Raw genomic sequence first — 13825 nt, forward strand, 5'->3', positions numbered from 1 at the left:
GGGGGTAGTAAGAAGAAAATAAACTACCTCGTTAGCACAAACAATGGCGGGTGGGCGTCCACGAATCTATCCACCATTCTTTAGGATTTCCTACCAAGTTGCATTCAGACAACATGGCGCACAAGTCCTCAATTTCTTCAGAATTTTCAACCATGTTAGCTTGATTCTTCTTCTTCTTATCATTCTTTGATGCACGACAATCCACGGCCTTATGCCCAGATTTTCCACAGTTGTGGCAATTACCCTTGAACTTTTTCTTGCTTGGATAATTCTTTGGTCCAGAAGCTTTCTTTCTCTTCTTATTTTGTGGCGCTTCCTCAACAATGTTAGCCCTTATTATTGTCGAGCTTCCACGTGACTTCTTTTCAGCATTTTTGTTGTCTTCTTCTATCCTCAAACGAACAATCAAGTCTTCTAGTGTCATTTCCTTCCGCTTGTGTTTAAGATAGTTCTTAAAGTCCTTCCACAACGGAGGTAACTTCTCAATGAAAGCAGCGACTTGAAAGGCCTCATTTATGACCATACCTTTAGCAAGGAGGTCATGCACAATGACTTGTAATTCTTGGACTTGAGTTATGACCGACCTCGTGTCAATCATCTTGAAATCCAAAAACCTTGCAGCCACGAACTTCTTAAGTCCGGCATCCTCAGTCTTGTTACTTTTTCTCAAGCGCATTCCATAACGCTTTTGAAGTTTCCATGACACTATAGACATTGTACAAGCTATCTTCCAAACAACTCAAAATGTAGTTTTTGCACAAGAAATCAGAATGCTCCATGCTTCAGTTACAGCAAATCGTTCATCATCCGGAGTGTCTTCAGCCAGGACCGGAGGATCCTCCTTGATGAATCGCTGCAAACTCAACGTAGTAAGATAGAAGAGCATCTTCATTTGCCAGCATTTGAAAACGATACCGAAAAACTTTCCGGGTTTTTCTGCTGGTGCCATAGCATGAGCAGGAGTTGAACGGCTTGACGAGGCAGCAACATTCGTAACAGTAGCACCCGTTCCCGCAACATTTCCATTAGTTTGGTTTTCATTTGTCATTTTTTCTGTAAAGTTGGAAACAAAAAAGAACTTTGTTAAATCAGTGAAGTTTTGATATCTTCAAAGTGAATACCAAACCAAACATACAACACGTAACAATGGTGAAGTTTTTATATACTTCAAACCCGTACGTTTATTATTCCGGTAAAGTTTTGATATACTTTAAACCGGATAGAACAAGTATTGGAGTAGAAAGTATAACTTTCAATGTTCACACCAATTAATAAAAGTATAACTTTTTATATTAATTTCATATAAAACTCTTACAGTAAAATTATTCGATATTCTTATTTATTATTACTACAACAATTAATTAACATATTAGAAATATTCATTGTCGGTAACACGGCTGTGACACAAAACATCACGTGGAAAAAATGTGAAATACTAACACCACATTTGTTTGTATTTATTTGCATTCAATCATATATAATTATCACTCCCACTAGAGCGTACATACATCAAATTGACAGAAATATTAGTGAGTTTTGTCCTAACTGTAAATTGAGCCGGAATCTTTAGAATATATATTCACACATTGCTCCTTTTTTCTTCATAATCATGGTATTCGGATTAAGCTTGTGCCCATTTCGATTAATCTTATGGGATATCTGATAATTTTTATAAGCATAAGTATCAAGAAAATCATTCCATTAAGGATCAAACATATAGGAGGAAATCACTCACTATTTTTGTTTTTCCTAGAATTTGAACATGAGAATCATGGTCCTCGACTCACTTCGACAATTAAACTATACCCTTGAGTGCATTCACACACTGGCCCATTGTCAACTCCTTCTAAAGAACCATGACTATTAACTCTATAAGAATAAATTATGCGGAACAAGAGCATTGAATTATGTACGTTTTTAACGCAGTGGAAATCATTTAACTCATCACCAAAAGAATTGTCGCAAGTCAAACTTTGATTCGCTACGAAACAAAGTTTAATATATGAACTAAATGCCTTGATCATGTTTTCTTTTGGGGGGGGTTACAAACAATAATCCTTTTCACTGTTAGAGATAAAATGAGCATTTTTTTAGGGGAGAAGAAGTTCTTCAAATAACCCCTACACAGCCAGGTTGTTTTTTTATTAACTGTACAGTTTTTCTCTTCAGTAACTTCCTCCAAGGAGTTAATTTCTATTTTTATCTCTTTCAAAATGCCACACGGAGGACGCAAGATCCAACATCGAGTATCCTCCACTTTGCTCATAGTAGGCTAGACCCAAAAGTAACGTCATGTCAATAACACAAGCTCCATGTAGAAATTCAATCACATGTGAAAGAATTCACTGCTAACATGAGGATCTTATTACCCGCATGCTCCAAACATCATTCGCTAATTCAATAGCTTATTCAAAACCTCGTCCTCGAAAGAGGTGAACTCGAGTTCATTTATAATATTGTACCACAATTACATTCAATACCCTTATGGTAAGTGTAATGGGCGAACTGTGGATACAAGTAAAAAAATTATTTTAGTTGTCTTTCCTTTCTATTCGAATCTATCTATTACAAATTAGCTGATTTCTTAGACATTCACTGCATTGCCTAATCAATCATGACTATTACAACATCAACAACAACAACAACAACAACAACAATAACCCAGTAAAATCTCACAAGTGGGTTTGGGGAGGGTATAGTGTACGCAAACTTTACCCATACTCTGGAGGGGTAGAGAGGTTGTTTCTGAAAGACCCTCGACATGACTATTAGTGACATATTAAGTACCAACAACTTCAAGAGACAGTCAAAGGTCAAAGGGTACTTTAATGAAAAATTAATATAACTTTTCGGGATCTCACACAATGAAGAAGCATAGATTCATTCTTCTATTACCCCATTGGTTTGCTTAGCACATGTGATATGAAACACATGCTATGATGTCATTATCTTAGTCCAGCGTGTGTGTGTCATTCTCAAATATTAAAGACCGTACAGATCTTGGTCGAGACGCCTCCAAATGACTAGCCCGAGTTTTTCATTCGAACAATCTTCAAATCTAACCTTTTGAAAAACTCACATCTGGCTTACAAATAAGTCATAAGGATGGTGGAATCATTAGTCTAAGCTCGTCAAGACTGACCATTTTATTAAGATTCACGACCTTATACTAATCAAGGCTCCAATAGTTCTTATCTCTACACGTTTCTAGACGTTAGAGGCGATCGCTTGTGTGAGAGAGTTGATCTCGCGATTTGTTCGTCACACTTATATTCTTCACAAGGATATCATCACATACATACAGAATATCAGCATAATTTCAACAAAATGCATTGACGACTATACTATTTTAATAAGAATATCTTACAATATATAAACATTAACATATCCTTGGCAAATCTAGAGTCACAATGTTTCTCAAACATGTCTCTAGATATTGATTTTGTAAGAAAATCAACTATTATTGTTGTGTAGAAATGTATTGTACTGTTATTTCTCTACTTGCCATGATGTCTCCCAAGAAGTTATACTTAATACCAGACCTTAGGCATAATAAATATTCGGGCGAGTATACATCATAACATATATCAAGCTCCCAACAGTACTTAAATATGAAAATCAAAATGTTTCTTTTAATTTTAAGTCCTTGGAGACATATCAAGGCTTAAAGTTTTGCGTCTTACTATAGGAGTATCCATGGGTTAGAAATTATTCGTTCGGAAGCTTTCCAAAAAACAATTCTATAAGTTTCTCTAGATAGACTTAATAATCTCTTGGAATAGTTATACATGTACTGCACATGTACAATTAAATTGAAATTGAATTTTTTGATATTTTTATTGCTTTTTTGAACAATTTATGTATCAAGTCGATTTTCTTGTTGATTTCTCTATCAAATTACGAACTTGCAGCATATATTTTAAATTTTATTTTTGATTTTATCTATTTGGAAGAAAATTTAGTATTTTCGAGTTCCATTGTGGTTGATTTACATTTTTTATCAAACACTTAAGAATCAAAGTAAGTGAAGAGCACGGAAAGGTTGGTTGTATAAAAAGGAACAATAACAATAGTTGATCGTACGAAATACGCTGTTTTTTCCGGACCTTAGCTTATTATTTTCAGGTTATAAATATGCTAAGTTATAACTAGATCACTTGGTTGTAAAGTATGTCTGTGAGTTATATTTAGAAAATTTTATCTCATATAGCAAAGGTATACACCTTATTTATTATAAATCAAAATTATTTTAAAATACATAAGTAGGCACCTGAACTATAGACCAAATCTCTGTTATACACCTTCTGACGACGAATATTATTTTACACACTCAACCTTTCCATAGTGTATCTAATACACACTATTTTTTTCTTGACCAATTTTTTAAAATATGTGTAATATCACGCACCAATAAAAGAGACTCCAAAATTAAAAATAATTGAACGAGCCGTAAAAATTACCATAGCACGAGACCCCAAAATTGTTTCACCTGAAAACCCCAAAACTCCATAACCACCGTCCCTTTCAATCGACCCCCGTGAAAAATAAAAAAACATAACAGAAAATACCATAAAAACTTAAATGGGGATGATAAGGCACAAAGGTCAGATCTTGCTTTGGAAAAGAAATGAGGGAGAAAGAGAACTTGCACTTAATTAACAATCGAAAAAAATGAAGATGAAAAGAAGAAGAAAGAAATACAGGAGAAAAATAAGAAATGAATAGAATAATGGGACTCACTAGTGCCATGTGTTAAAAGTTGTGACACATGGCACTTAATTAAGGATCTGGACTGAAATTTAGAGATTTTATGCGCTTACTTTGTTTGTTAGACACGCGCATGGTATCTTCAAAAAGTAGTCTACATTAGATACATTTCAAAAAGGTTGAGTGTGTAAGATAATATATAACAAGGATTTGGTGTATAGTTCAGGTGGCTATTTATGTATTTTGCCTTTTATATTTTATAGCAAAATAAGTATTTATGTATATACTACCATTGAGGCATGAAATACGTTATTTATGTTTTTCCTCTCTCTTAGACAGCTGGACATACATACCTATTTTTAAGGTGATTGGTGTTACTGTATTCATGAATACATGACGCGAATACATGTGAATAGACTCCCCTGATTTTTAGGCGCTTTTTGCTGTTGTATTCATGAATACAGCAGCGCGAATACACTACCGTAACAACTGAATAGTATCTATAGGAAGTAACTATGTATATGGTAGCTATAGGAAGTTAATAGCCACTAAACAATAGTGGTTTCTGAAAATTATGTAATTCTCTCAATTAATTAACCCTCCGAGGCTTCAATTTGAAGAATTTGGAGTCTAAGGCCCCGTTTGGCCATACATTTTGACACCGTTTTTTCAAATCTTTTTTGAAAACATTATTTGTTCATAGATTAATGATCTATTTTTGAAAAATTTCTCAAAATAATTTTTCAAGTTCCCAAAATCTAGTTTAGGGTAGATTTTGGGTGAAACTTGTTCTCCCACTCACAAAACTTCAAATTTTTTTCAAATGAAATGCATGTTCAAAAATTATTTTTCAAAACTACTTCAAAAATTATTTTTCAAGTTTCAACTAAATCTATGTCCAAACGCTAGCTAAGTTTCAAAATTGAGGGGTTACTTAAACTTGTGTTTTCTACCACTCCTGCGGACAAATTGTCTTCTATTTCTTTCTTGTGTTTTAGATTTATGTATGCACACCAGATCATAAGTAGAGAAAGTAACTTCAAATTTTATTATGGTTCCTATTCATAAGTTATACTCCTTCCGGTTAATTTACGTGAACCTATTTGATTGACACAGTGTTTAAGAAAAAATGAAGATTTTTTGAATTTATGGTCATAAACAAGTCAAAAAGGGACCCAAAATACTTGTGTGATTATAAAAACTTCTTATTAAGAATAGAATTATAAATTTAAGCTAAATTGCTTCCAAATTTAGAAAGGGATAATTTTTTTTGGAACGGACAAAAAAAATAAATTCACGTAAACTGAAACGGAGGGAGTAAGTACTTATATACGTGTGTTTATAGATAAAGTTTCATTTGCTGAGTTAGAAAAATAAGGACAGATACGATAACAAAAATGAATAACTACAAGTAATTTTTTGTTGCCTTAACTTCTAACTAGGACAAAGTTAAAGTCAAGTCAATATCAAGTTAAAATTTTACGGACACTGAACGGTGCACGTGATCTTCTCTTTGAGTATATTTATTTTACTATCTTTTACAATTTTATTAATTCAGATCATCTAATTCAACCGTTTCCTTTTACCATTAAACAATAGTTTCAACAAATTCCTTGCAAATTGAAGCACTACATGCTAAAAGTAAACTTTCAGAACGCAAATTCATTTCACAAACAAACTACGAACATAGAGCAACTATCCAATGAAAGTATCAACACACAATGCAAACCTATCCAAAATCCAAAGTAGAAACTATCAACACAGACCAACTATCCAAAATGAAACGACGTGGTAAGATATTTCCAAATGTTTCATCATATCATACTGAAGAGGAACCTGTTTTTGATACGTGAGATAACGCGTCCTCAAACTGATGGTCATCGGACTTCCCTGCACTCAAGCATGGTGGAATAAAAGATCTGAAGACAACATCCATGTTCGGAACTTCTTTTAGTTCGTGAGAGACGACTTCGAGGGCTGGAGATTCAAAGAAACGACGGAACTTCTTCTGACAAATGAACGCGAAGATAAGGGAGAATATTGGAAGTGGGAAAAGAACTGGAGTAGGCGCGAACTTTTTAACTCCAAAGTAACCGCACATGTTAACTTGATACAAAATCAAGGTAGCTAACATGCGCGTGTGAATATGCGGCCACATTCTTCCGTAGCTCTCGAATGAAGGAACGTACACTTTCAGTGCCTGTTTGAAGACAAATTTAGGAGAGTATAGAAAAACTGTGTACAAGTACATGTGAAACTTGTATATCTATATATCCATTTTGGATATAGATGATTCATATAATCGACCACCTAATTTGGAATTAAAGCTTAGTTGATCGGTATATAAACACTAAGACACCAAAACAACTACTCAGTCCGTTTCATTTTATATCAAGGTATTTCATTCAGTAACGAGTTTAAGAAAGAAAAACTTTTAACACATAACAAAAGTATCCTTAAAACATGCGGTCTTAAACATGCAACAACAACTCAAGGTTAAATTGGAAGTTTAACGTAAACAGAGTCTCCAAATATGGAAATGTATTATTCTTTCTGGAATAAACTAAAAAAGAAAGTGAGATATAAAATGAAACATAGGCAGTATTATTCACCTGATTCCGTAGAAGAAGCCACCCAAGACCGAAGTAAACCACTCCAAAGGGTAAAATAATTGGAGCTATGACGGAATAGCATAGGACAATCGTCATAATCAGCATATCACTAGGAAATCGAGTTGCATAGCCTAGATCGCCAGGAGCCCAAGCCTCTTTTATCTCAGCTTCAGTTTTGCACAGATACTTCTTCTTAAGATGGAATATGATTAGAGGAACTATTCTGGACAGCTCCAGCCCATAGCCGACAAAGAACCTGCGATCAACAAATTATTAGCAAAATCATTAGACTAGTTATATCAAGTGGAGAAGCAGAAGGGAAACTACCAGCAAAGAAAAAATAAGATTCAGGACCATAAAAACACCTTGAATTGTGCGAAGAGAATAAACTTCAATGAACCATTATTGAGATTAAAAGGAGAATTAATATTCTCTTCACTAGCTATACCACTCTGAACCGAGCTTTAAGCCACAGAAGCACACACTTAATAAAAATAATAACTCAACGTCAACAAAGAAAATAGTATAAAGAGAGTGGTTTTTATCAAAGATCAGAAGACATATCGGCCACAACACAAGGCAACATACCGTTAGAAGAAAAAAAAAAAGATAAAATTGTAGCTGCGAAAATAAAAGCGAAAGCAAGCTCAAGACTTACTTCAAAGCCACAAAGGTCAAGAAGAAAGTTGCATTCTGTGGAAGGCTTTCTGCCAATACACGAAAAATAGAGTTGGGATCTTTCTCAATGCTCTGTAAGTTACTGAATAGAGTTCCACCAAGAGTAACACCAATAAATACATTCAGCACTGCAAAATAAAAATATTTCCCTGAAGCAGCTCTTGTCACATGGCTTTCTGAAGGGATGCCTTCTGCTTTGGATAGAAACATAAGAAATTTTGGCAACAAAGCCAAAAATATGATGAGCGCAAGTTGAGGCAAAAATGCTTCTAGCACTGTCTTGATTGTCTTCTGATTCACAACCGGTTTCAAAAACGGGAGAAGCTTCACCAGATTGTCTAGAGTTGTTAAAGCAGAGACGAACCCAATCGGAATCAGGTAAAAGAATATGGTCAAAAACACAACAACGTACACAACATACTGCCGAATTATTCTCACATAAAAACTTTTCGAAAGATTAGTCCAAATCAACTGCCGTGGTTCTGGAGCATCTATAACAGTCCACCTGTCAACTATAGGGGCATGTAAATTCTGTGATGCAGAAGCTGCAGCCACTCTGCTGTTGAAAAAGACCAGCGCGGAAGATTGCTGTTTCTCTTTGAGAGTCACCTTCTGTTCAACTTCTAACTGGTGGATCAACTCCTTAATTTTATCATTGTAGAATTCAATTGAATCTACTTTTTCACCAACAATACCAAGGAAACCAGTTTTATGCGAGGGTTTTAGTGCATCAGGATTTGTTTTCTTCGACTCCGCATAGATGGCTTCAGCACGTGCAAGCTTCTTTTTGTACCCTTCCAACTCTTCATAAATTTTGTTTACCTCCTTATTGTCCGTCACCACCATTGACCGATAAAATGTGTCGGGGTAGATTGCGCTAAAGAATGAATCTATCTGCTCTTTTTTACTTTGACCAACAGAGGCAGGAGGAATATCCCTGACAAGAATAGCAAATTGATCGGCTCTGATTTCTGGAGACATAAGAGCTTTAGCTCTCAATTCCGTAACATGCTTGTATGCTCTCCATAAAAGGTAGTAAGTAACAACAGAAACCCAATATGTTGCAACTATAAATGCCCACAACCGCGGTCCTGAATTCTGCAACATAAATGGGAAAAAAAAGGAAATACATGAATTCATTGAGCGACAATAAAAACGAAGAAGACTAAAATAACAGTGGATGCACAGCTTACTGCTGCATTGTAAAATTAGGCAAAGTTAACACCACGACACAGTGGTTTAAATATATTTATGGATACGGTCAAGAAAAGGTCAAAAGAACTTACGCCAATGTGTCCCATAGATAAACTATCAAGTTCATTGAAAGTCCCCTTGCTGGTGGTATTAGCTGCCTTTATACTATGATCAGTTGAAGCAACTGCTAGAAGTACAGGCAGTAGTACAATGCCGGAGAAGACAAATATTCCCAAGGCTGAAAAAATAAATGGTGTTATGCAACAATTTATACTCTCAAAGCTCACATTTGAGGTTCAACAACTTGAACATGCACTGCCTGTTCATTCACTTCGGAGTTCAAACTAAGGGAAGCAAACAAAATTTGAACATGGAATATATATCACGGATCCAACTTGACTCCAGATTACAAGTCCAGAAGACATTTCATTAAGTTAATGGGTATAGCTGCTTGTACAACAACAACAAACGCCATAATTCTAAGATAGTTTTTTTTTTTTTTTTTTGAACTGGAATATGTCACAATGTAGTATTATATTTAGGCAGACAAACAAAAATCTAAACTAGTTGGGATCCATTATATGAAATCCTCCATATCCAAAAAAAGAATTTTAACTTGCTTAAAATTGGAACCAAAACCAAATGCAAACAGTTCAAATTTTCTTGTTTGTCACCAATGGCGAAGCCAAGAATTCCTCTAGGGTGTTCGAACTTGAAAGAAAGTTAAATAAAATTCCGACAAAAGGTGTTCAATATATGCTATGTACCTCCAAAGACTTTTTTTTTGTACTAATTACCACCAAAATCCCTTTCTTTGTAAGTAAAGTAAATCCTAGAAAAGTGGTTGAATTGGTTTACTTTGAGAGCAAACCACTTGAATTCCTCATTATGCTTCCTACCAAACCCTCTACCCCACAAAAAATATAACCAAATTCTAAAAGTACCAAACTAAAAATTTACCAAAATAAGGCTGGAAAATGTAAAAATACATAAATATCCACTTTAAATAATAATAATATTGCTAAAAATTGAGCTTAAATTCTACGCACGGACAATGTAAAAATTATTAATAGGAGGTAACTATATATAATAAGCATTACTCGGTAACCTAAATAAAATGATAAATAGCCTACTATAACAGGTCAAATCATACTGATGGTGTAGAAATAATTTACGTTAGTACATAAAACTTAAATCCCTCTAAATTTAGCATAAAACAGAATTTAAAAAGAAGGGAAATTTAATTATTTACCTGTGCCAAGGAAAACAAAGTAGACAGCAGTATCAACTCCAGACATGTTGATGATATCAGTTTCAGATGAGGACATAGCTTCTCGGATCCAAGAAAATGGGTTCCGGGTCATGTACCCGCCTTCAACCGGGTTCATACCTTTAAGGATCCGGTTTGGATAGTATACCTCAGCATTCCCTGGTTTTCTTGAAAGCCATGTGAATAACAGCATCAAAACCACAAATATTATCAAGGAAGTTCCTAAAGACGTCAAGAATGATGGAAAATCCATCTGGGGTCTTCTAAAAATTCGATCTTGTCACTGTTTTGGCTGTAAAAATGCAATCTTTTCTCTGTTTTGGCTCTAAAAATGCAATCTTTTCTCTGTTTTGGCTCTCAAAATGCAATCTTTTCTTTGTTTTGGCTCTCAAAGTGCAAAATCATGTGTGTTTTTGGTTCTGGGGTCTGCTCAAAATACAATCTTTTGTGTGTTTTTGTTTATATTTCTGCTTCCTTGTATGGTGTTTGGTTTTGGGTGGTTGGTGCTTTTATTTTCAGTTTTTAAGAAGATGAAGAGAGCTATTTGTTAAAGAGCATTGAAAGATGGCCGTTGGAAGGGAAAATGGAGTGGTTTTGAAATTATGAATTTTGCTTCTTTTTTATTTTATGTGGATAAGAGAGAGCAGAAGAAGAAGAAGAAAATATCTAGCTAGTTGATGATTGGAACTTGTGGAATGTGGGGTTTTATATTGTTAAAGATGTTTCAGTGTGTGAGATTACGTGGGAATAATGTGTGTGTTATCAGTTATATGTTGCTTTTCTTTATCCAACTCTCTCTGTCGACTTCTTTTAATGCAGAAAGAGGAAAGAGGTGAAAGGAAAGCGAGAGAGAGGTGATAGTGAAGCAAAGTAGAGTCAACCTAAATGTGGTTTTTTTTGGACTCAAAATACTTTTTTAAGTGTAAAAAAAAAAGTTACATTTCTATATAAAACGCGTTATGAACCGCGTACACAATCGCGTTTTATATAGAACGCGGTAACAAACCGCGATTTAGCGGAAGCTGAAAAGACAAGTATATAAAACGCGGTGCATTATCGCATTTTATATAAAGCGCGGTAATGAACTGCGTTTTACATGTTTAGTGGGCCCACCAATAACTCTTCTGCGCTTAACTGACATAACAATAATTCAAATATGTAAAACGCCCCTTTTAAACCGCGTTTTACTTCCAAAAATTTGACCCCCGGGTTGGGCATTGCCTTATATAAAGGCGTTAAGGGTTTTGAGAATTATCATTCAGAAATACTCCAACTTCGTGATAAACTTTTCTTGTTGTTAAATTCTCAAGCTTTTTTCATAATGTCTGAAGAGCGAAAAGTAAGGGTTTCATTATATTGGGGGGGGGGGGGTGAGGTTGTGGTGGCGAATAACTCAATGAGCTATAGTTTATCTCCACAGAGTCATGTTCAGTTGCCACTTACAATGGAGTACGATAGACTGATATCGTTGTTATGCAATAAAATGAGATTGAGTAAACGTTCGGTGAATCTTAAAATAACCGGAAGATATCCGTATTCTGTGACTCCGCAAGGGGTTGCTTGTTATGCTGAGTTTAACATCGAAGACGATGAAACTCTGAGAGATTTTTTGGGGACTCCGGATGACTACAAGGAATTTATTGTGTAAAATTGTTGGAAATGTACGTCAAGGCTGAAGACGTTCGCAATAATGATGTTGCGCAAAGCAGGGATAACCCTCAATCATCGGGTGGTTATTCTGCAGCAGTTTTAGCCCAATAGGTTCCGGCTGAAAGAGTTTGGCCAGATCTAAACTTCTCTCCGTGGGTGAACGAGGAGCGAGGAAATAATTTCTCTCTTACTTTACATAATCCACAAGACGACTGGTAAACTTCAATTTTCCTTTGTGTTATGATGTTTATTTTCTGTTGAATTGAATTTGTATTAAAACTCATATATTCCACAGGGGGTACCGTCTGGATATGAATCTTACAAATTATGACCCCACGCCCAATTGGAATATGCGTAGTTTTGGCGTGTTGGATCACGATGGTCCATCCGGGAGTCATCACCAACAAGAAAATGTCTATCATGGAATGTCAACACATTACGACTTGTAAGTGAAGTGATATAGCTATATGTAAAGTATTAATCAATTTGAGTAGCTTATCATTTTGTTGTTTGTGCAGTGAAAACGAGCAACTTGATGGTCCTGACCTCACTTAGTTGCCCGTAGACGACGTATTTACTCGTGATTTGGCAGATGCGCAGAGTCAGGAAGATAATAGTGATTATGACAACAATGCCGATGAGTCTGGAGATGACACACCCTTCCCTGACGAGGGTGATGAGGAGGAGGAAGTGAATGTCGAACCCGAGCTGACGAGGGAGCATGCTCCTCCACCTCCCGTTAGACCAAGAGTGTACGAGTCCCACGTGTCATTTCATTCAAGGCATATTCCCTACCTTGATAATTTGCCAAGTATGCCGTATGTGGATGCCCTCACAAGGGATCTTGACGAAATTCGGTCAGCAATATGGGATGAGTCTAGACCAACGGTGCTGGCAAAGGGCATGTATTTTCCCGATAAAGCTCGCCTATCCAGGGCTTGTAAAATGTACAGCGTAAGAGAGTGTCGTGAGATGATGATATGGGAGTCAACTCCGGATGTATACAAGGCCGTATGCCGTAGATACTTTATGGGTTGTAACTGGATGCTGCGTGCGAGCAAGAAGAAAACAGGGTTGTGGAAAGTGGGTAAATATATTAGCATCCACGTTTGTGAAATAGACACATTCAATTCAACTTGGATGTTGACTTGATATCTCTTGTCTTGATTCCACACTTGGAAATGTCCATTAGGTACAAGATCAAAGAGTGTATTATATCCGTCCACCAGGAATATGGGTGTACTATTACCAAAAGAAAGGCATATCTGGGGCGCAAACGTGCATTTAAAATTATTTATGGTGATTGGGATAAGTCATTTTCATCTCTACCTAGGTACATGGCCGCACTGAAACACTTTAACCCCGGGACTGTTGTTGAATGGAAGCATGAGCGGAGTCCAGGAATACCGGAATATATATTCAGATACGTGTTCTGGGCATTTAAACCAACAATTGTTGGTTTTGTGCATTGCCATCCGGTAATTTCCATAGACGGTACTCATGTCTATGGAAAGTATGATATTAAGCTGTTGATTGCCGTTGCAGTAGATGCCAATGGACAAATATTTCCACTAGCTTTTGCCATTTGTGCCAATGAAAGCCAAGAGACGTGGGCGCTATTTTTGAACCACTTGAAGCAGCACTTTGTCAAACAACGCTCAGGTAGTTGTCTAATATCTGATCGACATGATGGTATATTAAGTTCTATAGAGCA

The 13825-nt window shown here is 35.9% G+C and overlaps 1 protein-coding gene across 1 annotated transcript; it reads right to left on the reverse strand.

Moving 5' to 3' along the window:
• Positions 1-6271: 6271 nt before the first annotated feature.
• On the reverse strand, positions 6272-11225 carry LOC109240090 (CSC1-like protein ERD4). Its single transcript, XM_019406711.1, has 5 exons — positions 10444-11225; positions 9284-9429; positions 7978-9095; positions 7320-7575; positions 6272-6907 (listed from the first exon to the last, which is right to left on the reverse strand). Exons 1-5 carry the CDS (start codon positions 10712-10714, stop codon positions 6527-6529), a joined length of 2172 nt encoding a protein of 723 aa, XP_019262256.1. The 5' UTR covers positions 10715-11225; the 3' UTR covers positions 6272-6526.
• Positions 11226-13825: the final 2600 nt, after the last annotated feature.

Source organism: Nicotiana attenuata, unplaced genomic scaffold (genome assembly GCF_001879085.1).
Source record: "Nicotiana attenuata strain UT unplaced genomic scaffold, NIATTr2, whole genome shotgun sequence".
In the NCBI taxonomy this organism is placed as follows: Eukaryota; Viridiplantae; Streptophyta; class Magnoliopsida; order Solanales; family Solanaceae; genus Nicotiana; species Nicotiana attenuata.